Below are 25,234 nucleotides of genomic sequence, written 5' to 3' on the forward strand. Positions count from 1 at the left end.
TTCTAGAAAGTAGAACTTGGGGAAAGGCCATTTGAATCGGGGGAGAAAGCTGGCAACCTTCTGGCAAGGTGTATGAAACTAGCAAATCAATGTCTATCATCCCAGCTTTTAGATCAGCAACTGGTGATATTTTAACGACACCTAAAGATATTAATGATACATTTCAGGAGTTTTATAAGGACATCTCTAGCTCTCGAGATGGCAAAATTGATAGTTTTCTGAGGCCATTAGGGTTACTTCAGTTGACGAAAGAGCAAGAACAATACCTGGATTCCGCTATAATATTGGAAGAAATTATAATACTATAATTTATAATTATAATACTATGCTACTGTTGAACATGTACAATGACTCTATAGAGCAGTGTAATTTACCCCTTTATCACAAGTGCTAATTACATTGATTCTAAAAGAGGGTAAAGATCCATGTGAATGTAAAAATTATAGACCAATTTCCCTAATTCTAATAGATGTGAAAATCTTATCAAAGTTTCTTACAAACTTTTGGATACAGTAATAACTTGCTTGATACGTAGTGATCAGGTGGGATTTATTAGGGACCACAGCTCATCTGATAATATCAGGCATCTTGTGAATATTATGTGGTTGGTGGCCAATAAACAATCACCTACAGCGGTTATTTCACTCAATGCTGAAAAAGCATTTGATTGGGTGGAATGGGAACATTTAAGATTCTTCAGGTTTTTTTTGATTTAGACCCATCTTTTTAAAATGGATTAGATTGTTAGATAATAACCCTGAGACAGCAGTTCAAACTAGTGGTTATATTTTGCTTTATTTCTCTCTTAGAAAGGGTACCCAACAGGATTCCCCACTCTCCCCAATGTTGTTCTGCCTAGCTTTGGAGGCCCTGGCAGCAGCTATTAGGAGAGAATGAGAACTTTGTAGAGTTATCTGTGGGAGGACAGGTTCATAAACTGATGTTTTATGCAGATGATATTTTATTATTTGTGTCAGACATGGTCAGTGCCATGTCTTTTGAATATTAAAGTTTTATTCTAGATTCTCAGGTTATAATGTTAGTTGGAAAAAATCAGATCCATTATTGCAGAAAATTTCACATGATGTAGATAGAAAGTCATCATTGTACTTGTCTGGAAAAGTAATTTCCTTGAAGATGAATAGTATTCAAAAGGTTATTTACCTGTTCAAATGCCAATAACATATTTTAAGCAATTTGTTAAAATAATTAAGACTTTTTTATTTGGAATGGTAAATGTCCATGTTTGAAACTTGATAAATTACAATTGCCAGGGGTGGGGGCCTAGGTTTACCAAATTTAATGTACTATTTTTATGCTTTTACTCTTAACAGTTTACAGTCTCTCCCTCTGGAGAGAGCGCCTCTTTAGTGTTATCCCTGTTTGTCTATCAAGTTACCTCCTGAGGCAAGATCTCACTCAATTATATTACATATACATTTGTTCTGGAATAACTTAGCCAGATTATTTAAATTTAATTCATATTTGAATGAAATCTTTTAGTAATTGGATGGATCCAAAGTTGTGTATTGTTAAGTCCTTCTTTTTCTGGAGGGAATGGCAGGGAAAGGTATAATTAAATTGGGAGACATTTATAATGGTGACAGTTTAAAATCATTTAATCAACTAGTCACAGTTTTGAAGATATCTGCATCATGTTCTACACAGCAACTCCCACGAGTTTCCTCAATACTGGCTGCATATGGTAAAAATCACGAAGCCTCATGTTATTATTCAGCCTTAACACAAATCTCAGGGAACAAACTTCTGTTGGGTCTTAAAAAAGTATGGGAAATAGACCTGAGACGGAAGATTGGGACAAAGTTTATTTAAAAAAAAAACCCTCCAAAAGCCATAATAATTACATTATTTATTCCAGAAGCTTTGTGTGATCAGTTAAGCACACTCAAAACTAAGGTAAATACACTATTGAGTACAAAATGATTCAAGGGATGGGAGCAAGATGGAGGAGTTGAGAAAAGTAGATATATGACCATGACTAAGAATTGGAGAGAGAACAAGTGTGTGTGGCTCCATAACCTACTCTTCCTATTTCTTGTATTTCATATCATAAATTAAACAGCACCTTTATAAAATAGTTTAAGATTCAGGGCTTGTTTTGAAGTCCTCGTTGAGCAAATGGAAAAATGTGTGTTAAGGTATGTGTAATATATTGTTAAGGAGCATTTTATGGTCTTAGTGCCAGAATTATCATCAGTTATTGGTTTGCTGCTGCAAACTTCAATAGCCTAAGGCACAAAGCATTTTTCCTTTGTGCATCATAATGAGTTGAAGGGAATGGATCTTATGAGCCCAAACCAGATTAGTGGCTTAGACCTATGATTCGGCTTTGGGCAAAAGACCAGAAGTCTGTCCATTTAATCAACAGTAGGAACCAACAGTGTAATGGTTATTGGGTTAAGGCCAGTGGGTGCTTGTGGGGAAGAGGGATGCTCAAGGATAGAAGATATGTAATGCAGATTATCTTAGTAAGGTCCCACCCTATTAGGGTGCCTTGTAAAATGGTTGCAGTCCAGAATGCAATGGTCTGATTTTCCATATCAAACTCCAAACATTACATTAAATGAGCAAACAATTCTGAAAATAGTGTTAGAAAATGTATAACATTGCATCCCTAACCTAGATGACGTTGGAGTCTCTATCATTGCAAGATAATGGATTAACGACTACTTGAGGAAATCAGTTCTTACTTTCTCATCAATAAATCTGTATGCTTCATCAAGGTATGAAGTCCTGAACCTTGGCAAAGTGCTCAGGCCCGAACCATTGGTGGGTTACCATTTATTTTCAAGAGGTGCTGTGTGACCTGCTGAGTTTCTTCAGCACATTTGTACAAGGCAAATCAAATGTTGGCTTTCATTGCTAGAAGGATTGAATGAGAGTTGGGAGGTTCTGCACCTACACTGGATTTAGTTGAGGCTGCACCTAGAGTACAGGTCTTTTTCAGAAATGATAAACTGGCTTTGGGAGAGGTGCAGAGGAGGTTCACCAGGCTCATTCTAGAGATGATGGGAATAACCTATGAGGAGAGATGGTCATCTGGGACTGTACTTGCTGGAATTCAGAAGATTGAGAGGGGGTCTTATAGAAACATTGACATTCTGAAAAGAGTAGAGAAGATGGAAGCAGGAAAGTTGTTTCTACTAGAAGGTGCAAAAAGAACCATGGAACACTGCAGTACATTAAAGGCCCTTCTTGTCAGTGCTAAACTATTTGTTTTTCTGCCCAGCCCCACTGACATGTACCCAGACCATATCCTTCCATAACTGTGAGGTCAGGAATGTACTCTGACAATAAATTTTAGCTGTGAATGTGCCCCTCCTATCCATGTAACCATCCATTTTTTTAAAATGTCAAAACTGAGCCTGCATTTATTAAATCTGGTAGCAGCTCGTTCCACGTTCTCACAACTCTCTGAGCTATAAAGTTCCCCCGAATGTTCCCTTTAAACTTTTCCCCTTTCAGCCTAAACACATTCTTTTTTTTTTAATCTCACCTAACATCAGTGGAAAAAGCCTGTTTGCATTTATTCTATCTATACTGATCATAATTTGTATATCTATATCAAATCTCCCCTCAATATTTTGAATAAAGTCTGATCCCTATAATTCAACATTCTTGTTAATCTCCTCTGCACTCTTTCAATCCTGTTGATATCCTTCTTGTAAGATAGGTGACCACAACTGCATAGGCTTCACCTATGTCTTGTACAGCTTCACCAGAACATCCCAACTCCATTACTTAATGCATTGAATTATGAAGGCCAATGTTCCAAAAGCTCTCTATGACCCTATCTACCTGTGATTCCACTCAGTGAATTGATTGCATTCCCAGTTCCCTCTGTTCTACCACATATGTCAGTGCCCAACAGTTTACAGTGTATTTACGAACTTATTCTTCTGAAGTGCAACACTTAACTTTTGTCTGCATTAAATTTCATCTGTATTTTGTAGCCCATTTCTCCAGCTGGAGCAGATTCCTCTGCATGCTTTGAAAGCCTTCCTTGCTATCCACTAAATCTCCAATCTTTGTGTCATCTACAAACTTGCTGATATAGTTTATATTATTGTCCAGTTCACTGATATAGATGACAGTGGACTCAGCACTGATATTTGAGGCACACCACTAACTACAGGCCTTCAGTCAGAGAGTAAATCATCCACTGCCATTCTCTGGCTTCTGTAAAGCCATAGTCTAATTCAATTTACTACCTCAGCATGAACATCGAGCAATTGAACGCTTCTGACTAATCTCCCATATAGGAACTTGCCAAAGGCCTTATGAAAGTTCAAGTAGACTGTATCCACAGGCTTACCTTCTTCAGCTTTTCTGTTAATATATAAAAAAAACTTCCAAGTTTGGTTAAATATGATCTACCACGCACAAATCCATTTTGACTATCTCTAATCAATCCCTGTATATCCAAAAACTTGTATATTCGATCTGTTAGAACGCCTAATATCTTGTATATGACTGACATCAGTCTCAAGAGCCTATAATTTCCTGAATTATTTTTAGAGCCATTTTTTTAAACAACCTAAGCTACCCTCCAGTACTTTGGCACCTCACCTGTGGCTAAGAACAACTTAAATATACCTGCCAGGAATACCTTGTCAAACCCTAGGGATTTATCCACCTTTATTTGCTTTAAGACAGCAAACATCTCAACCTCTAATATACATGAGTTCTATGATCTCACTGCCTGTTTGCTTCACGTCCGTAGACTGTGCCAGATACCTTCATAAATACACATGCAAAAACACCATTTAAGATCACCCCCATCTCTTTTAGCTTCATACATAGCTGACCACTCTAATCTTCAAGTGGACTAATTTTGTCCCTTGGAGACCACGTCGATAGAACCAAAGACTTGTGGATCCAACCCAAGGCTTTTATTAACTAAAAGACTGGAGAATATCACAAGTAGGTCGACCAGTCCAGAATGACCTGGTCTGGCTAGGAGCAATCCTTTAAGACCTGCCAGTAGGTGTGGCTACACTCTCAGCCAATCACAGTCATCCTACATTACAGTCTGTACATATACACATTGGTGATAGAATCTGTACTATCACATCCCTTACTATATTTTTGTCATAACATAACAATTACAGCACAGAAACAGGCCATTAGGCCCTTCTAGACCGCACCGAACCAAACACCCCTCTCTAGTCCCACCTCCCTGCACAATGCCCATAACCCTCCATCTTCTCATCCATATACCTGTCCAACCTTTTCTTAAATAATACAATTGACTCCGCCGCCACTATTTCTCCCGGAAGATCATTCCACACGGCTACCACTCTCTGAGTAAAGAAGTTCCCCCTCATGTTACCTCTAAACCTCTGCCCCTTAATTCTTAACTCATGTCCTCTTGTTTTAATCTTTCCTCCTCTTAACGGAAATAGTCTATCCACATCCACTCTGTCTATCCCTTTCATAATCCTAAATACTTCTATCAAATCCCCTCTCAACCTTCTACGCTCCAAAGAATAAAGACCTAATCTGTCCAATCTCTCCCTATACTCTAGATGCTTAAACCCAGGTAACATTCTGGTAAACCTTCTCTGCACTCTCTCCACTCTAGAATATCTATAGAAGCCTGTAGGATTCCCCTCACCCTGTCTGCCATTTCAACTTTGGGTTGTTTTAGCCCTCCTGGTTTCTTTGTTTTATGTCTTAGATATTTTGTATTCCTGAAGATACTGATTTTCTCTTTGTTGCCTATATCTGCTATACACCTTTTTAACCAAATCCACAATATCCCTCAAAAATCCAGCTTCCCTATGCCTGTTGACTTTGTTTTTAATTCTGACAGGAGCATACAAACACTGGAACTGCTGTAATGGCTGCACTTCATGGTGGTGCAGACCGACTAGACTGGAGAATGGAGACACAGTGCTGCTCCAAAGGGTTCAACTGTGTGACCCTAATGCCATTCAAACAGCCTGTTAAAGGAGTCAAAGGAATTTTTAAATGACATTCAACAAACCATGGAGGGCTGTGCCCAAGATGGCAGCGCCTGTACTTGGCAGAGGCCATGAGGGGTTGCAGACTCTGTAAGGTAAAACATCATGAGATGGGAATGTGTAAGGAGTTACCCTGTGCAGGGCTGTAACAAGATGTGAATGCATCCTTGTACTTACAAGATAAGAGAGACATTGATGGATTGAGAGGCAGGAAGCTAGCAGGGAAAGGATAGCAACAGTTTTAGTCATTGGACAAGTAATGATATGATGATGTTCTAAGCACGTATCCAAGGGTATAAAAAAATCACCATTTTGCTGATAACGGCAGAATGCATTCTCCAACTAACATTGTTAGTTGCAAGTGTTACAATCCGGTAATAAAGAACAAAGAACCCTGATTTCGACTCAGTCTGGTGTTTGTCTCACTCATTCATGAACAAAGCAGACCTAACAACTCCCACGAGCAACTGACTGGTTCAGGGTGTGATAAACAGTATCCCCATTGAGAAGGAGAAGTGGAGAAGATGACCCTATAGGACGGTGACCATAGCAGCGAACCAACAAAGAACTCAAGGACCCACACAGGTAGGGACAGTATAGGTTGTGGGCTGCTGGGGACTGGGTCATGGGAGTCAGGTATCAGAGCTGGAAGTGAAGGAGGTGCTGAGGTCAAGTGGGGCTCCCAAAGTGTCAAGGGTGCTGAAGGCTTCCTGGTAGTGTTGGCAGTTTGGATCTGGAGCTTGGGTTGCTGATAGATTGAATAGCAGTCTGCAGGTGCAGGGGCTGTGGAAATTCAGATGCCTGTTTGAAACCACAACCTGCTGGAGTGAGATGTTGAAGATATCCATTAATACATTGGTAAATTGGTCAGTACAGAATACTCGACTGGGTACTGCAGACTAGATGCTATTCCTCGGATTCACTCTCCTGAAGCCAGACAGCACATCCTCGAATATGGACAGGAGAGGATCATCAGGGGACTAGGGGTGTCCAATGGTGGTTCTTGTTCTTGTGGTTGAATCAGGCATAGAAGGCATTGAATCCGTCAGGGAATAAAGCTTTGCCATCTTCCACTGCACTTTTTTTTGTTTTGCAGCAGGTTATGTCATTTTAGGCCCTGCAACTGGTGTCGGGTATCCCTTGTGGTTTTCATTTTTGTCTGGAAACCACTTCACCCAGGAGGTGGCTTTCTGCAGGTCATACTTGCTCCTGTGTAGTGATTTGGATCTCTGGAATTAAATGCTCTTAGCAGGTTCTGGAGACGAATCCACCGACACAGTGATGCTGAAGGGACATTCTTTTGCTTCCCTTTCTCTCCAACTGTAAGGGCTGCCGGGTGATACTAACGGCAACATTTTGTCTGCTGTAAGGCAAGCAGAAGGCAATTACATGTAATACATGTTCTGTATTCTTCAATAATAATAAAGGAGTCTTGAATAGCAAGCATATCCTTATCAGAAAACAACTTGTCCAAATCTACACTTTCAAGATACTTTCTCATTTTCTAAAAAAAAAATCTCCTTTTCTAAAAATTTGCTTTCTGTAATTGAGACTCTCGACCTGAAGACCAGGTTGTCCACAATTATCTTGAAAGTAATGGCATTAAGATCACTGGAGCTAAAGTGTTCCCCTGCACAAACTTCCATCACATGTCATGTCTCATTCCCTAGTAGGAGATATCCAGTATTGCACTCACTCTGGTTGGTTTCTCAACATCAGGTCTTTGGCATACAAGACGTTCATCCTTAATGATTTCTTCACTACCCAAAGTCTCAACTTTCTATTCTACTATTGCCTGAAACCTGGCTGAACACAGGCGAGACTGCTCCTCTCACAAGCTCTGTCCACAGAACTGTAACTTCCTTTGTACTTCAAGATCCTCCAGAGGGGGTGGGGGGGGTCTAACTATTGTATTTAAAGACCAATTCAACAGCTGTGTAGTAAACTCCTAGGAATTCCCTACTTTTGAGGTCCAACTCATCAAAGTGGGCCTAGTCAATCCCTTCTTAATTGTTCTTCTTTACTGCCTACCAGAAATACACAAAGACTTCATTGCCCAATTTGCCAACTTCCTCTCTAACACTGTGCAAAACTTTGACAGAGTTCTGATTCTCAGATACTTTAATATTCATGTTTGTTGCCCATCTAAACCCTAGTAGGTGAATTTATGCACCTACTAGAATCCTTCAACTTGGATCTGCTGCCTACTGCATCCGCCCACAACCAAGGCCACACATTTGATCTAGTCCTGTCAGCTGACTTAATTATCTGCAACACAACATTAATTGAAGCAGGTGTATTGGACCTTTGACCTTTCCCTTCTCTGCCCCCTTAACAAATTCTGCCCCCCCCCCCCCACCCCCGTCACTACTCCCAATGTATTAATTCCCGGACTGCAGGGGAGTTCGCAAGAGCCCTCATTTCTGCTCCAGGTGATTCTACCATCGAGGTGGCCCCTTCCCACCTCAACACTGAGGAATTCACTTCCTTGTTCATTGTGACCTGCTTTTCAATCCTGGACATTGTGGCTCCACTCAAATTGGAAAAAACCCAAACACAAGACGGTGCTTTTTCTTATCAATGTGTTAAGGGTCCTAAGGAGAGAATGCAGGAAGGCCATACGGAGGTGGAAGCAAAACAAACTCGATGTCTTCCTCGAGATGCTAAAACTCAACCTGAGCACATAACAGGAAGGCAGAAAGAACAAAATAACTCGTCAACCTAATTGCCAATGACTTTCATAAACCCCACAGTCCTCTTTAGCACAGCAAACTTAGTTGTCACCCTTCACCCACTACAAACCTAGACACATTCCTGCCAAATATGAAGAATTTTTCATCGACAGAGTTGAGAACATCAGGAAAAACATCCCTCCCCCCCAACACCCTTTACCTAACTCGACCGAAACTCTGTCCCATCACTCTATCCACCCTCAGAAAGATTGTGTTTTCCATGGGGGGGGAATAAGCCTTTTCCATTATAAATATATTGCCAATATTGCTACTAATTTCAATTCTATGAAATCTCTCACAAATTAAATATATGAAATGTCAAGTTTATTGTCATCTAGTTGTACAAGTACAACCCGACAAAACAGTGTTCTCTGGTCCTCAGTGCAAAACACACAGACATACAACCAGATATGACTCACATACAGACAAACAATACTTATGCAGAACATGTATTTTATCTATAAAAATAAGTAAGTAAATATTGTTTCATGAATATGAGAGTCTTGGATGGTTAATGTGAGCAGTTCCTTTGGTCCTTCAGCGTTCTCACTGCTCATAGGAAGAAGCTGTTCCTCAGCCTGTTGGTGCTGGCTCTGATATTCCTGTATCTCTTTCCCAATAGGAGCAGCTGAAAGATGCTGTGTGCAGGGAGGAAGCAGGCCTCAATGATCTTGCACAGTTTCTTTAGACAATAATCCTAGTAGATCACATTGATGGGGGCAAGGGAGACTCCAGTGAGCCTCTCTGCCATTCTTATGGTCCTGTGGATTAACCTCTGATCCATTTCTCTGCAGCAATCATACCACACTGTGATGCAGCTGGCCAGGACTCTCAATAGATCTCCTATAGAAGGTTGACATAATGGTGGCCAGTAGCCTGGCCCGCTTCAGTCTTCTCAGGAAGTGCAGTTGCTATTGCACCTTCCTGAAAAGTGTGGAGATGTTAAGTGTCCACAAAAGACCACTAGTTAAATTAACTTCAAGGAACTTGGTGTTCCCCACTTTCTCTATGACAAAATTGTTGCTGTATAGTGGAGGATGGTTGTTCCTGGTCTTCCTGAAATCCATGATTATCTCTTTCGTCTTGTCCAGATTGAAACTCAGGTTGTTACTCTCGCACCATTTCACGAGATTTTCCACCTCTTCTCTGTAATGCCACTCATCATTGTTGATGAGGCCAACTACGAATGTGATGTCAGCATGCTTATAAACATCATTGCATACATTCAAAGATGGATGTCATGATCTGAGCCAATGTATATTGGAAGTGAGGCAGCTTTCAAGTTACAGTTCATTCTAATTTCAAGCTCTAACCAATGTTAACTGCATTATTGCTGTTGGGCATGAACAAGGGGGTTGACTTCTAGAATGGCCAGCACCAATTCATGTGAGCTTGCACTGCTTCAAGTCAATTTACCTCATTTGAAGGTGTGTTATATGGTTGCTTCAGATAATGAAAGAGATTTTGTCAACTTGCTGTAAAATTTAGTTTAACTCACTTCCATAACTACTGGTAACTTTTTAAAAATTCTTTCAATTTCAGATTAATTTCACCAGCATTTCTCTTGTTGATAGAAATTTCCTAAAATTCCTCTTCATTGAACTCTTGCTTCCCCAACAATTCTGGGAAGTTATTTGGATCTTTTGCTGAAAATTCAACCAAAGTTTTTATTTATTTACTCATACTTTTTCTTTAGTATTCTGAATGCTCTACTGACTAAGGAGTCTACATTTGTCCACATTAAACTTTTTCTTTTCTTAATACTTTGTAGAAGCCTAAGGTTCTGAAGAGCTTTTATTTATTCTCTACTTGTCCTGCATTGCTTAAAAAATTTTCCTAGGAACACCTTCATTTTATTGTCTTCCCCCTTCACTGCAGTTTTGTCCACCATCCCTCTAATAATTCTGTACTCTACAATTTAGCCTTTTTGTTTGCAATTGTTTCACTCTAGATATTTGAGGAAATTAATATCGCTCCTCATGCAGCATTCCTATTGGAAAATGCTTGTGACTTGGACCATGCTTGAACAGCCTGGTCTTCTCAGGACATGGCTGAATTAGGATGCTTTCTAGGTTATTCAAAAAGCTCTTCCATGATGATTTGACCCCTTTCCCCTTACTTCCCTCTTGATCTTGTCCGCAGCAACTCCACCCATGACATGGCAAACTACAAACCCTGAATACACACCCCTCCTATAAGGAGATCTATTCTAATGCGATCAGATTCTTGATATTGTTGGTCCCAGTCCTCAACTTTGAAAGTGATTTGTTTTCCCACTCCTTCACAAACACTTTATAAAATGTTGGTGTTGTCCTCCACCCCTGGCCACAGTTCCATCTGTGGCCACCAATTATTCTGATGCTGGCCTCCAAGTGGCACATACTTGGTGCCAAAAATGTGGTTCCCTCAAGTGCAATTAAAATTTGAAGTGGTTGGTATCTTGCTGCTGTACCCATCCAGCACTTCCATCAGGTGCAGTGGAATACCTAAGTAAATGTATTTTGTATGTGTTGTAGTAAAATGTTCATGTTAACCATATGCATCCCCATGCACTTGAAAGTTTTTTTTAGAAATACAGCATTTCAACCCATGGGTCCATGCCGCCCAATTTATACCCTATTAACCTGCACCTTGATAAGTTTCAAACGGTGGAAGGAAGCCGGAGCCCTTGGGGGGAAACCCGTGCAGACACGGGGAAAACCTACAACCTCATTACAGTGCGGAATTCGAACCCCTGTCCCTATCACTGGTGCTGTACGCCAACTGTGCCACCCCAAGTTTTACATAGAGAATAAATTTATAATTGATCTGAATTCCTTTTAAAAAAAAATGTAATGAAGCCATGTTCTCATTCAAAATAGCAATGCAAATGAAACTTAAGAGTTTTCCTCTTCTGGATCCAGCTCAATCTTTCTAGTATGTGGAGGCATTCAAGAAGTGTGATCAAGTACTTGGCACTTGTCTGGCTGATTACAGCTAAAATAATGAGGAACTCTTGGGTTTATCCAGAACAGAGTAGTCCATTTGATCAATGTTCATCCGTGACCTGAAATGTTTACTGCTGCACAGTGGTTGTATTATGTACTGGCAGCCATGTTGTGCAGTAAGTTATCAAGGGATGCTCCTGCCTATGTTTTCATCCAAGGGTGTGCAGCATGCCAACTCAAATTAGCACCAATCCTTCATTCACATTGGCTTAAAATGTTCAAAGTCAAAAAGGTGTAGGTATATTTATTGTAATAATTTTTTTTTAAAGTAGTTTGTCCTCAGCTTCACAAAGGCAGTTAGAAATACTAGCCTTGGCATGGTGCAGACTGATGTGAATGATTTAATTTTTTAATCTTCCTTTTCTCTGCAAATATTCCTTGTGCATCATTCTCAGTGCAGGTTTTATTTTCTCTGATGTCTCAAAATCCCCATTAAAAAATGTTAGATCTGCTGAACTGCACAGAATGTACATTTTTGACTTGTTTCCCCCCCCCCACCCTACATGGAACAGCTATTTCCTGAATAATTTACAAAGCCTTTGTCTGAGGCTCATTTTATGATCTTTTTCAAGTACCATTTTGTTAAAATGTGAAGGGTTGGAATATTGCTCAGTTGTGCCCTTTCTAGGTATAGAAGAGCTCTTCCTTGGATAAACTGGCTATCCAGCTGATTTCCAAATATGGTAAGGTATGCCTGGGTAGCGTATGGAGCTTACTGTTTGGATGCAGGTCATGGAATAGGTGAAACAGTAAGTAAAATTAAATACCGTATCAAACCATTAATTGTCAATTTTTCATCAAGACTTGGACACAAAAAAGTACAAAATCCATTGTGCAAATTAGACTGGTTTTTACTTGTTTTTAACTGATTTGAAATATATAACTGACAATGAGAGTAAAATCATTTTGAAGAAATTTGGTTAAGAATTTAGCACGTGAGCAAATGATATAAACAAAAGTCAATGGCTTAAAGGCGTGCTTTTAAAAAAATGCAGTGAAAGAATAATTTCTATTTATTTAATATCTTTAACAGCAAAAAAAAGATCAGAGTGCCTCATATAAACTCTATTGAACATTAACATTGTCTGATCAAGCAACATTGAGACAAGCAATCAAAAGCATTGCCGGGTAGATTTTAAAGAGTACTTTTAAGGAAAAATATATGGTGGAGGTCCAGAGAAACTAAAAAGGGAATTCCAAAACTTTAAAACCTCTGATGGAACAGTTAAGTTGAAGGATGTTGGAAGTCAAAATTGGAGAACCCCAAATATGTTCAGAATTATGAGACTGAAACAGTGAGACCACATAGGATTAGAGTTTTAAAATCAAGTTTTTACTACTCACTGCTCCCAAATCTTCAAAAATGCAGTTTTGTAACTGATTTAAAAATGTTGTTCAAATGTCAGGCCTACATAATTTGATTTTCTGGACATACATGCAGCATTTTGTAACTAAGTTACAAAGACTTAAAAATGCAAATCAGTCAATGGACCAAAATATCATCGGTCTTTGGGAGCTCCAGTTTGTGATGTTACACACTTCACAATGCACATGTTCTGCAGAAAAATTTGGAAGTGATCTTTTTGTGATGCAACGTAACAAGATCTTAATGTACGACTTTGTACTTCTACCTAATTCATCAATTCCATATGCCCCTCCCTACTCTTTTACGTACACCCCAGTCTCAATAAAAGGTTCAGCACAATGTCGACTTTTTTTCTCCCATTGATGCTACTTTAAAAAAAAACATTTACTTTTCACACTATGAACCATATTAACCAAAATACACACAAACATTTCCCTCTTGAATATACACAGTGTCATTTTCTCCCCTTTCCCCCCCCTCCCTCCTTCCCACGCCCCTCCCCACCCACTAAACGTTCAACATATACAATACATTAAACCCACTAAACAAGTTCACACTTGACCCTCCAGGAGATCGCAAAACGTTGGTTTGCAAGTGCAGCAGGCCACACCACATGTATAATGGATTAGACTATTTTAAAGATTTGTATTGTAAATTTTATTTGGTGGTTAAAACTTTATTAATAAAATATTCCCAAAAAAAAGGCAAATGGAATGTTGGCCTTCATTGGTAGAGGGATTAAATATAAGAGCAGGGTGGTTATGCTGAACTTTGCAAGGTACTGGTGAGGCCGCATCTGGAGTACTGCATGCAGGTCTGATCTCCTTACTTGAAGAAGGATGTACTGACTTTGGAGGTGGTACAGAGGAAGTTCACCAAATTGATTCCAGAGTTGAGGTAGTTAGCTGATGAGGAGAGATTGAGTCATTTAGGGCTGTACTTGCTTGAATTTAGAAGAATGAGAGGAGATCGTATAGAAACCTATAAAATTATGAAAGGCATATAGAAGTAGATGTGTTGTTCCCATTGGTGAAGAAGACCAGAACTAGGGGTCATAGCCTCAAGATCCAGGGTAGTAGATTTAGGAGAGAGACTAGGAGGAACTGCTTTTCCCAGAGAGTGGTGATTGTATTGTAGCAGCACTAGTCTATCCAAAACTGAGGTGCAAACCTAAGATGAGAGATGGATACGTCTGCAATAAACAGAAAAATCAACATGCACTGGATACATGAGCAATTTTACAGAAATTAATTTGATCAAACCTGTGCAATCCTACTAATGATAAGTGCTTGACTAAGAGACTTTAAGAGCATCCCAATCTCACTTGTGGTGCCCAGTTTATGAATGGTAACATCTGCAGTTCAGTCAGAAGTACTAATCTTGCCATCCTCAAATTACACCATCACAGGAGCTGGTCTTGATGCTTTAAGAAAGGGATGAGTGCACTGAATGCAACACAGATGATGATGTACTAAAAACCTGCTCCCCAGAATTGCAACCTAAGACAAGTGGTTCCTGTGCAGTTAAAGCACCACCATGTACACTACAATGTGAAAATGTATCCATGCATGCTCTACACACTGCAACATCATTCTGTATCCTTTTTGCCAGAGGGAGCTTTTAACCAGATTAAATGCTCATCTTTGTTTCAGTAATGCCGCACTTATATCCGGATAAAACAATACCTTTCTTCCTTCAAGCGGACCACCTCTTTCTTTTGTTCCTTCCTTCGCTGGATTCAATATCTTTTCTCTTTCCTGATGTCTTAAGAACTTGACCAATATAGAACATGGTTTTTGGTCTGATGCTGGTCACTGTATAAAGGCTCTATGTGGCCTTTCAATTTTAATATTCTGTCCAACTTTATCCTCTCCTAGGACTTTATGTATCCATTCTTGGAAAAAAAACGAATAGGATTTAGTCCAACAATTTTAATGTAGTTTCTTCTGCTAAAATTTTTGAGTGCATCCATCTTTTCCCACATTTTATCTTTCTTGACAGCCCATCTCTACTTTTTCCCACTTTTTCCTTCACATCTTCCACTTCTGCAGTCTTAATTCTTTCACCCGTTTTACTCATAGAAAGTTGCATATATTTTTACAACGGTATAATTTTTTTTTTCATTCATTTATTTGTGTTCTTCATCAGATTATCAAGTGTACACTTCCCTTTTTTCGATTCTGTTGACTTTTTTTAACCTTTAAACATTTCTTATTCTTCAGTGCTGTCGCTATCAGTGTCTATTTCTCTTATGTCTTGTTCTTCCTCCTCTGAGTCGTGTTGCAGCAGCTGGTATCTCCCTGGGTTGATAAAGGCACTAGTTATGCCGGCTGCTGTTGAAGGCTCTTTTGTATCAACTCTAGCACCTCTGGCTGCCCTAACAGGTGAGCCACTCAACACGGGGCAGATCAAACTCCAGCCCCAGGCTTCCATTGTGCAAGAGGTCTCTGTTCCTGATCTGCTGCTTTTGTCCACTGGACTCCGAAGGTACTTGCAACATTTTTATCTTTCTTTGGTGATATTCTTAAAACATTTCAGTATTATTTTTCTTCACATTATATTTTTAAAACTTTGTTTAAATAACTTTTTAATCAAATTCCCGAGAGGACTGGGTTCCTGCTTCCTGTTTTTACTGTATCGCATGACACCCCTGCCCCCCCCCCCAACACACACCTTGTATAGTAGTTCTTGTTCTGGTGGTCAAATCATGTGTAGAACGCATTGTGTTCATCTGGGAGCGAAGCTTTGCTCACTCCTACTGCACCAGATTTGGTTTTGTAGCAAGTTATGTCATTTAGTCCTTGCGACAGCTGTTGGGTCTCCATCGTTTTTTCTGTTCTTGTCTGAAGTCTTCACTTTGCCCAGGAGGTGGCTTTTTGTAGATTGTACCTGCTCCTTATGTAGTGTTCTGGACTGTGAAACAAAGAATTTTCCTGAACATGTATACATTACATTAATGTGCACTTAGAATTAGAAGAAGGTTGTTAATAGTAATAAGTTAATGTTTGATATTATTAGGTTTAAAGAAAATTAAAAGCAACTTTTGTTTAAGTAACCATCATCTTGGCGAATTTCTATTGCTGCTGGGTTTTGGAGTCCTCTGGGCTCGTAACATTTATCATACCCAATTAGCTCCTATTGACTGTTAGTCTGGACACCTCCGCTTTTCTCTCTCCAGTCTTCAGATACTTTTTTTTGCATACTTTGAAGAAGGGCTCATACCCGTAACATCAGTAATATATCTTTACTCCTATGGACACTGCGAGACTGGCTGAGTTAATTTAGCATTTCTGTATTTTTAAAAAGATAATCACATTTTATTAGTAATAATTTAAAAGTAATAATTTACATGTGATGTATTGGTCTATTTTGCCTATCCTACCACAATTTCATGTATATACAGTTTTAAAATATTGGTATAGTCCCAGCTAAATGTTTTCCCTGTACATGAATTACACTAAGGTTGTTTTCTATAACTGAGGACATTTCCTTTAGATCCTATTTATTCTTTACTGCCAGTCCACTTTGACCCAGGTGGTAGGTACAGTGGACTTGAGTTCAGTCCTGACTTTCAATCCAAGCAGTGCAGCATTTGCAATTCTCCTAGTGACCATTTAGATTTTCCCCCAATTCCTAATGGTGTGTGATGGCTAGCTTGGTTGTAAAAACTATCTTCTCCAGGAGGGTTTCTTGTCACATGCATCGAGTATTTGATCACTAAATGACCAATGTCTTAGAGAAATTTATAACGTGTTTACTGCAATTATAAAAATAATGCATTCTGAATAAGACAAAGATACTTTTAGGAATGTATTATGATGAAATTTAATTATACCTGATAATCCAAGGATAATAGGAAAACTGAAGAAAAGGTTATGCAGTGTTCAGATTATTAAGTGCTATAAAAAAAGTTCAGACAAGGGTAGGTCATTTTCCAAGATTTACCAGCAATTTATTTAACATCTATACCCAGTGTTTGTTAAAACTGCATGCACAGAAGTGAATGTCCTTAAAACATTCATGACCACCTCATTGACATCCTTTTATGAAGTGAGTGTCCAGTCACACACAGGCTCATAGGTTGTTCATGGAGCACTTAAGAAAAAAATTGAAAGCCATTTGGGAGAGTTTTTGTTTGCCAATTGAAGAAACTTAATAAACATCATCTCTTGTTCCCTACTCTGGTGTGTGTGTTGTTTGGGGGGTGAGGGGAGGGTGGTGGGGGGGAAGTGGTGGTGGTGGGGGAGGGTGAAATGAAGTACATCGATTTGATGATGTACTATAATGGAAAGCTAATTAAACATTGAGCAGGGCATTGGGTTTAAAAAAAAATACATAATTCAGATGAAAAATCTTATCATATGGAAGTTCACTGGTGATCTGCTGAGAGGACAAGGCATAGAGTATATTGAGAAAATTCAGAGTTTTTCTATGATGTACACATCTGCATTAAATACTCCAACTTAGCTAAATGATAGCAAAGAGCTATTTTTATTCAAGGCAGTTTATTCAATTGAATGGTTAAAACTATTAATTGTGATATTGTTTTGTCTTATTGTAAATCAGGGAACATTCACTCCCTGAACTAGTGACTTCCTTGTTAAAACTATTGAACCCATATGTAAGTCAGAACTTTTAAGGAGTTTCTTCCTTAGAGGGGAAAAAAAAAACTTTTATTCCCAGCTGAAACGGAATGGTGAGTTTGGCTTAACTCCAGCATTCCTATTCAAGACAGAAAAAAAAAATTGGAATGTCAAAAGAAAGCAGTGCTTGAAGCAGTCCAGCTCAGGCAATAAGAACAAAACACAACTTGCCTCAGAATGAAAGGTTGTGTTTTGATGTTCATCTCAGTGTAGTCTTCACATGATGCAGTTCAGGTAAATTGAAAACCATTTTCCTGCAGCTGTAATATTTTGAAAGACAGTCCCTTTGGATTTTGTTTGTTGCCTTCATCTACTTTTGTGTTTTTAATCTTGGTGGAACTGAAGAGCAAAAACTTAAACTGAAGACCATCAATTTTCATCTGACAGTGTTATTTTCATTTTGTCTGTCAGCTTGCAATATTGTAAAGAAAATCTTCAGAATTTCAGCTTCGGATACAGAACAAACCCGTACTGAAGGCAGCGTGTTAGAGCATAGAGAAAACTTAGAAAAGAGAACATTATTACTGTACTGATCAGAAGTGGATATTCCGATTTGGGTAACTATGTCAGCGCTGTATTCTAGGAGTAAGGACCTGACGAGGAGCAGGAAAGCACAGCCCGAGACACCTCCTTGCTCACCTTCACCCACCTCCAAGACATTTCGAGTAAGCAAATAATTGGCTTTCATGGGAGTGATATGGTACAGTAAGAAAATGCTCTAATAGAATGCAATAGATTATACCAAAGTATTTTTGATTGGTAAACAAACCCTGAAATGTCTGCACAATTAGCTTTTAAGCAGTCTGTTTTCTATTAGCGTGAATTGAAATTTAAATAGTTGCTTGTTATAGTGTATGTGGATGTTTCAGGAAAATTGAGATGGCGATAACATTCTTGTAAAGATTGCCGTTTAAATAAAACAAAACATGCTGCGTACTTTTTCTCACTACCCTAAAGACTGATTGTATTCTGCCTGCTTTACAGCTTGATTTTGACGAATGGATTGAATCATTAAGTGGAATGGGCTAGTTAAATCTAACAGTCAAGTGTAGGATTTTATTCACTGTCCAGTGCTTTGAAAGACCAGTTTATATGGTTCTGTTTACTGTTCCATTCGTACAAGTCTGAGCTCATGTTTTCCTTTCCATTAATTGGCACTGACACGTATCTGCACCCAAGGGATCACCTTGTTAATGGTTATAAATCAGCATTTGATAATACAGCAGGATGGCTAATAAGTGAACAATCGAAAGGAAAATAATTAAATTTATTGTAACCAGATTCATTTAATTCCAATTCTAATTGTGTGGTCTCCTGAATCATATACAGGGACAGTTTATGGAAGGTTATTGTGAAACACTGATGTCATGATTAAAAACAGCTGTAGTAGAACAGGCACAGCGCTGGTTAACTTTTCGACTGGGTTTGGACTTGAGGGAAAACTTGCTCTAGGAACTCAACTTGAAATAATCACAAATGTTTAGAACTTTTTAATCAAAAGATTGATCAAAGTGCACAATTTTTTGTTTAAAAATTAGATCCATGAAAATAGTTGTTTATGAAATTCTTTTTGCATGTGCTTAATGATGCATTTGTAAATGTGCACTTTGTTCATAGATTAAAATGTCATGTTTTATCAGTTGGGACAGGAAATAATATTGCTATTCAATGGTTAGGACTTGCATTAAACATCGAAAAGTGTCGGTTTTAAAAGCATGCATTTGTCAAAAATTGAATTTTAACTCAAAATAGAGTATATTCATTATCAGCCACAAATAAAAAAACAAGGAAGGATAAATTGAAATACCAGTATATTTGGATCATTCATATTTTATGATGCCCTCTTTAAAATTCTACTGTGAAGTAAAGTTTCAAGCATGAAAAGCGAATCAGCATGTTCAATTCCTCCTTGTTTTTATGTTTCTATTTGTTTTCTTCCTTTAACATTGGTCTTTCCTTGATCTTGTTTCTCTTACAGCCACCATGTGCCTTTTATATTGGGGGAAGTTCCTCACTTTTGTGTGAAATAATTGTCTTTGCTTTACTCTTCAGATACACTCTTTTATTCAGAACTAATACCAACATTTAGTTTCTATTTCTGGGCATGCAAATAGTCTGTATAACATCAAACAAATATCAAGAGTATTACTTCCTTTTTCCCTTTTTTCTCATTCATTATCTAACTTACATCATTTCTTTCATTTTTGGTGTCTAAATTTGAAATTAAAATTAATTTTAAAACAATCTATTTAAATAGAATTGTGTATACATTGGAGTGATTTAAAATGATTTTGCTCGATGTTTGGATTTCAAAATAAGCCATAAATCCAATATTGAATAGTCTTCTCAATCCTAAAATTATACAAATAAAATTGCTAATTATATGATTTATCAGGATCTATATTTCAGGTAATGATAAAAATACAAGATGAATGTAATATGCACAACATTTATTAAATGTAGCTTAATTGAGGGTCACACAGGAGACTGTAGATGCTGTCTGGGACTTGACAGATTTTAACCCAAAATGATCACCATTCTTTTTCTTCCACTGTTGCTCAACCTGCTGAGTTCCTTCAGCAGACTTTACCTTAGTTGAAAGTTTCCTTGCCTCAAAAGCAAATTTATAAGTTCAAGTGCAGCTCCAGAGATCTGAGTGGAAAATTCTCAGGAGGTACACTGAGGGAGTATTATTACTGAGAGAGTTCTCTGTGTTCAGAGGTGCATTCTTCCAGATCTGACTTACCAAAGCCTGAGTGAAATCTTTTAGGAGGATGTAAATGAAGTCCCATGACATCATTGCAAAGAAAAGGAGAGGGGGAGGGTGGGCATTCCATAGTAGCCAATCCATTTTTTATCTTTCCATCAACCTGTTTTTTTTTAATGAAAGGCTGGTCTGGTTATTATCGTATTGCTGTTTGTTTGAGTCTGCATTACTTCTGCTATGTAGCCTACACTGCATTAGTTATGACATTTCAAAATATTGTACTGCTTGCACAGTGCTTTTAGGATGTCCAGAGGTCATTCAACTGATTATTGTGTTGATATTTTATCAGAATGGAGCTATTTCTCTTCTGAAGCTGGGTCTTGGCTCTTGATTTGTTCTTTGAGAAACTGAAAATTCAAAACATCCCTCTGGTTGAAATATGTATGGTAATGGAAAAAAAATCCATTAAGATAATTTCCTTCGAACTATTTGTTAGAATTGTTAAATTTACAATCAGTATCCAATTAGAAATGTGTGGGTGCTACGGAAAAAGTTGTGGTGCTATTTCATCTTCAACACTACATATGGAAATGTTTTTTCCCCTCTCTTTTACTCATTTCTATTTACCATTTATGCCAATCATAATTTGACAGCCAAGACTGATGGCTGTAACAGTTACTGAAGGTGGTAAAGAGGCAAAAAAAAAATCAATTTGGACTGGTTTGCAATAATGGACAAGTTTTGGATGAAAACCACCATGAGACTTTGGAAGTAATTTGCATTAGTTCACTTTGTATTAGATAATCAGTATTTTGATATCCCATTGATCAGTTGTTGTATTTTCATTAGGTTACCAGTATCAAGGTGATTTTGAAATTGATTGGAAGTAAATGTCAAAATGCGCAACATAATTTTTGCCCCATTAAATATATTTATAACATCAGCCCAGGTAAAAAGAAATTTGGTACCATTATTGATATGATAACATTGATGGCAACGGTGGGGGTGGGGGGGGGTGGGGGGAATCATTTGACATTTTGTATCCAAGCTAACCAAAATGGATTTTGGGGGTTAATCTCCCTGTGCAGGCATTTTATACTGGCAGGAAAGCTTTTTGCCATTGAAAAATGCTTTTTCCTGATCTAATTTCTTTAATCAAAAGGAGCAGATCCTTTGTCAGCCAGCTGTAATGCATTTTAAATAGTGCCGTTATCAATTCAATGTAATCGTGACCGGCAAGAAAAAAGAACTCCGAATTGTTTTTGAGTCCTTGCGCTGTAGATTCTGTGGAAGACGAGATACATCTGTTGGTCATTTGTGGGCGAAGGAGGGAGAGATGCCTATTCATATCACTCCTTGCTGATCTTAAAATAGCACTGTATTTAGTGAGATTGGCTTAGCTATGGTAAACATTCAGTTAATAATAGTGTGAGTAGAAGGGGAATAAGTCAGGAAATGGAGTAGGCGATTGGTGAGGAAAAAATGGATACTATTCTTTGTTTAAAAACTCTTGATATTTTGCTTTAGCTTTAAAAAAAAGCTTTCATTGTTTACAAAAGAAAATTGCTTTCAGACTATAAATTAACAGTGTTTTATGAAATATCTCAAATTTATGAAACTAGCTGTTTAATGCTGACATTTGTAGTTTCAAAATTTTAATTCTTAATATGTCTGGGAAGAAATTTGGGTGAATATCTTTTTTAAGAAAACAATATTGTCAATTTTTTTGGAATAATTTGCAAGTATAACTTGAACATTAACTTCTAACTGGAAACACTGTTCCTGGTATCCTTCGAACTTATCAAAATAATTCTGGTCCAAAACATTACTTTTGAAGTGCAACACACAAAAATGCTGGAGGAACCCAGCAGATTATGCAGCATCTGTAGGAAATAAAAGGTAAGCATTTAGGGCTTCAGCCTTTCGTCATGAATCTGGAAAAAAAAACAGGTAGATGCCTGAAGAAAGGTGAGAGGAAGGGATAAGAGCACAGGTTAGCAGGTCAGAGGATATAGGAGGGAGTGTAGAAGGAATGGGTGAAAGGACAGAGGGATAAGATAGAGGGGTTGGGGAGCTGTGGGAAGGGAAGCAGAGGCCCCTCCCTTATCTGGTGTAAACATTTTTAAAAATTGATAAATGCATTGTAATCCAGTACTTGAAATAGTTTTGGAAATAATGGCAGGAAACAACAGCAGCTGTGAACCCATTCAAACTATTTAAAAAAAAAATATTCATATTTGAATCCATGTACTTTTGTACTTAACCTTCAATACTGTTTTTTTATTTTGAGTGTTAAAGATGATTCAGTTTCTAGTATTGATAAAATTAGTATGAATGTCACATTAATGAGCAACACTATAAATTATTTATATGGACGTTTATGCAGCAAAGATGGTTTTGAAGGCCTGTGTCTCTAAGATTTGAGATTTCAGCCGGCTGTAAAGACAGTCCACAGGCTGATCTATTGCATGTGTTCATTTTTGTATCTCTACCCAAATCATTTAAATTGCCACAATGCCTTTTGTGGAGGTTTTTATCTGGACTATCCAGCTTGATGTCTTGAGTCTTGATTTCTACCTTAAAAATTGCAATGCAGAATCGGAGTTATTTAATGCAAGATGACAAAGAAATATTGGCAGACTCATTCTTGTTTCTAATTTTTTTTTAAACTCCGAATCTTTGATTACAGAAAAAGGATAAGGTTCATCTTCTGCAGAATTGTTTCCTTTTTTGATTTTATTTGGTTACATAATTTCCCACCATTTTTGGTCACATTTGTTTTACCCAGTTTTTTTTTAAATCAAGGACTTCTATGGAATGAAACATGGCCCAAGTCTGTTGTTTTTTTTTTTGTTGCTTTTGACAAATAATCTTCTATTCTCCAAGAACATGGAAGAAAGAAATGAAATGATAAAGTACTGGCAATTTACAACAACACAACACTTTAAATAGACTTACTAAATTTTATGTGGAAGCAACTATTATTTCTCTGTGCCTTTTGGAAGCTTTCCTGAGGGTGCTAATTGTATGTGGCATTTTATGTTTTTTTTTTTTGCTTTCCTGTCCTCTACCTTCTCCACCTCTTCCTACCTCTAGCATCAATTTCGAACCTCACCCTTGCCTCTAAGATGCAATATGTGTTTTGAGATCATCAGTGTTTGGAACACAACTGGCCTTAATAGAGAATAATAAAGTTCTCCCTTTAATCTCCTGTTTCAAATGATCCTTCTGCTGTAAATAATATTTTCCTCCTTCCAATGTGGAATTTTCTTGGAAGTTCTTTGCCTCAAAGTAAATTTCGGGAAAGGAAATCTATGTTAGTCATACAAAGGAGCATGTAATTAAAGATTCAAGTAACAGTTGTTATAGGTATTTGTAGAAAACTATTTCCATTAAAATTACATTAATGAGAGAAAAAACAAGCTGGTCAATAAAAGGAGACCCTTCATCCTTAAATTGTAATGGAAACATGAAGTTTCCCATATGACTATGTATACATTGAAACTTCATTTCAATATCCTGTTTATTGGATTATTGGTGTTTATTGGTGTTACCTGGTGCGAATAAGTATTTGTTAAAAAATAGGAAACTGATTTTAAGAATACTGATTAGTTTGCTCTATTGCTAGAAACTATAGACTGTATTTTATATTTCCCCTGATGACACTTTGTAAAATGTGCCAGGAATACTTAACGGTTCCTATTTTTGATTAGAATTGACTTTAAAGATTTTTTTCTTTGGCAGAGGAAGATCTTGGAAACAAAAGTGCACAGGTGCTTATTATGAATAGGCCTTAAACATTTCTATTCCTAATAGAGTATCACATATCTTACCTATTTGTCAAATAGTTTAAATTTAAGACATGTATTGTTGAATTGAAATGACTTGAAATTGGATTGAAGTGGTTCATCATTATATTCATTAACCTAAACCTCCCTCATCTTAAGTTGCATTGACAGCAGCATTTCTGACTGACTGTTGATTCTGAAATATTGTAAAGCTGCATTCTGTTAACTTTATTCTTTCGAAATTCCATATAAAATTCTAATAATCTGGCAGCTGATAGTTTGAAAATGTCGATGTGGCTGATCATCGGGCTCGCTCTTTCATCCAGAATGTGGAGTACAAGCAGGATGTGCAGCCAGATGCGAGGATGTGGAGTGCAGCTTGTGGGCCAGTTTTACCATGAGAGCTGGGTTTGGATTCATGACACAGGGCCCAGGACATTCGTGGGTGTTCAACGGAAGCCAGGGTTTGGAGCGATTCTATTTATTATCTGCTTCCTTTAAACTTGCTGTAATGTGCATTACACTATTGTGGAAAAAGTGAAATAAAACAATATCTTGGTTGTCTAGTGGAACCCCGTTATAAAGTGATAACTGGGGTCCCCGAAAAAAATCACAAAAAATGCAGGGTCACTCTAAATCAAGGTTCACAAAAAAACAACCGTTTCAAAAAAAATAAAAGAATACATGCACAATACCTGTATCTGCAATCATCTTTTTCTTACAATCATCATTTTATTTCTTAAAAAAACGACCAAGCATTCGTTGCTTGAATGCAGCATGTAAGCAAAGTCCAAAATTTCTCGAGGGGAGGATTTTTATGTGGTCCACACCCTGGGTCTCCATTGCCTTCAGACACTTTTGGGGGTGGAGGCTCCTTATTATCATTCTCCTGTGGTTCAGGATCCAGTGCTATAGGAATGTTACGGATGATCTCAGAGTCTATCAGATGCTTATATGTTGGGCAACCATCATCGGCAGGGTACCACTGATGAATATCCTCTTTGCTAATTTCCAACAGCCTCTC

At 37.9% G+C, this 25,234-nt stretch overlaps 1 protein-coding gene across 5 annotated transcripts in view; it reads left to right on the forward strand.

Moving 5' to 3' along the window:
• LOC138765024 (protein phosphatase 1 regulatory subunit 12A-like) overlaps positions 1 to 25,234 on the forward strand; it is a 207,937-nt gene that overhangs the window by 154,839 nt on the left and 27,864 nt on the right. Inside the window, exons 1-2 of one of the 5 annotated variants that reach the window (XM_069941653.1) lie at positions 17,882 to 17,949; positions 18,127 to 18,380. The exons of 3 other annotated variants lie outside the window; for them this stretch is intronic. In XM_069941653.1, coding sequence (XP_069797754.1) covers positions 18,279 to 18,380 — 102 coding nt within the window. In that variant the 5' untranslated portion in view covers positions 17,882 to 17,949; positions 18,127 to 18,278. Of the gene's footprint in view, positions 1 to 17,881; positions 17,950 to 18,126; positions 18,381 to 25,234 lie in introns of those variants that run through there. One more of the 5 variants, XM_069941649.1, reaches the window with a different exon arrangement.

This window comes from Narcine bancroftii, chromosome 5 (assembly GCF_036971445.1).
Source record: "Narcine bancroftii isolate sNarBan1 chromosome 5, sNarBan1.hap1, whole genome shotgun sequence".
In the NCBI taxonomy this organism is placed as follows: Eukaryota; Metazoa; Chordata; class Chondrichthyes; order Torpediniformes; family Narcinidae; genus Narcine; species Narcine bancroftii.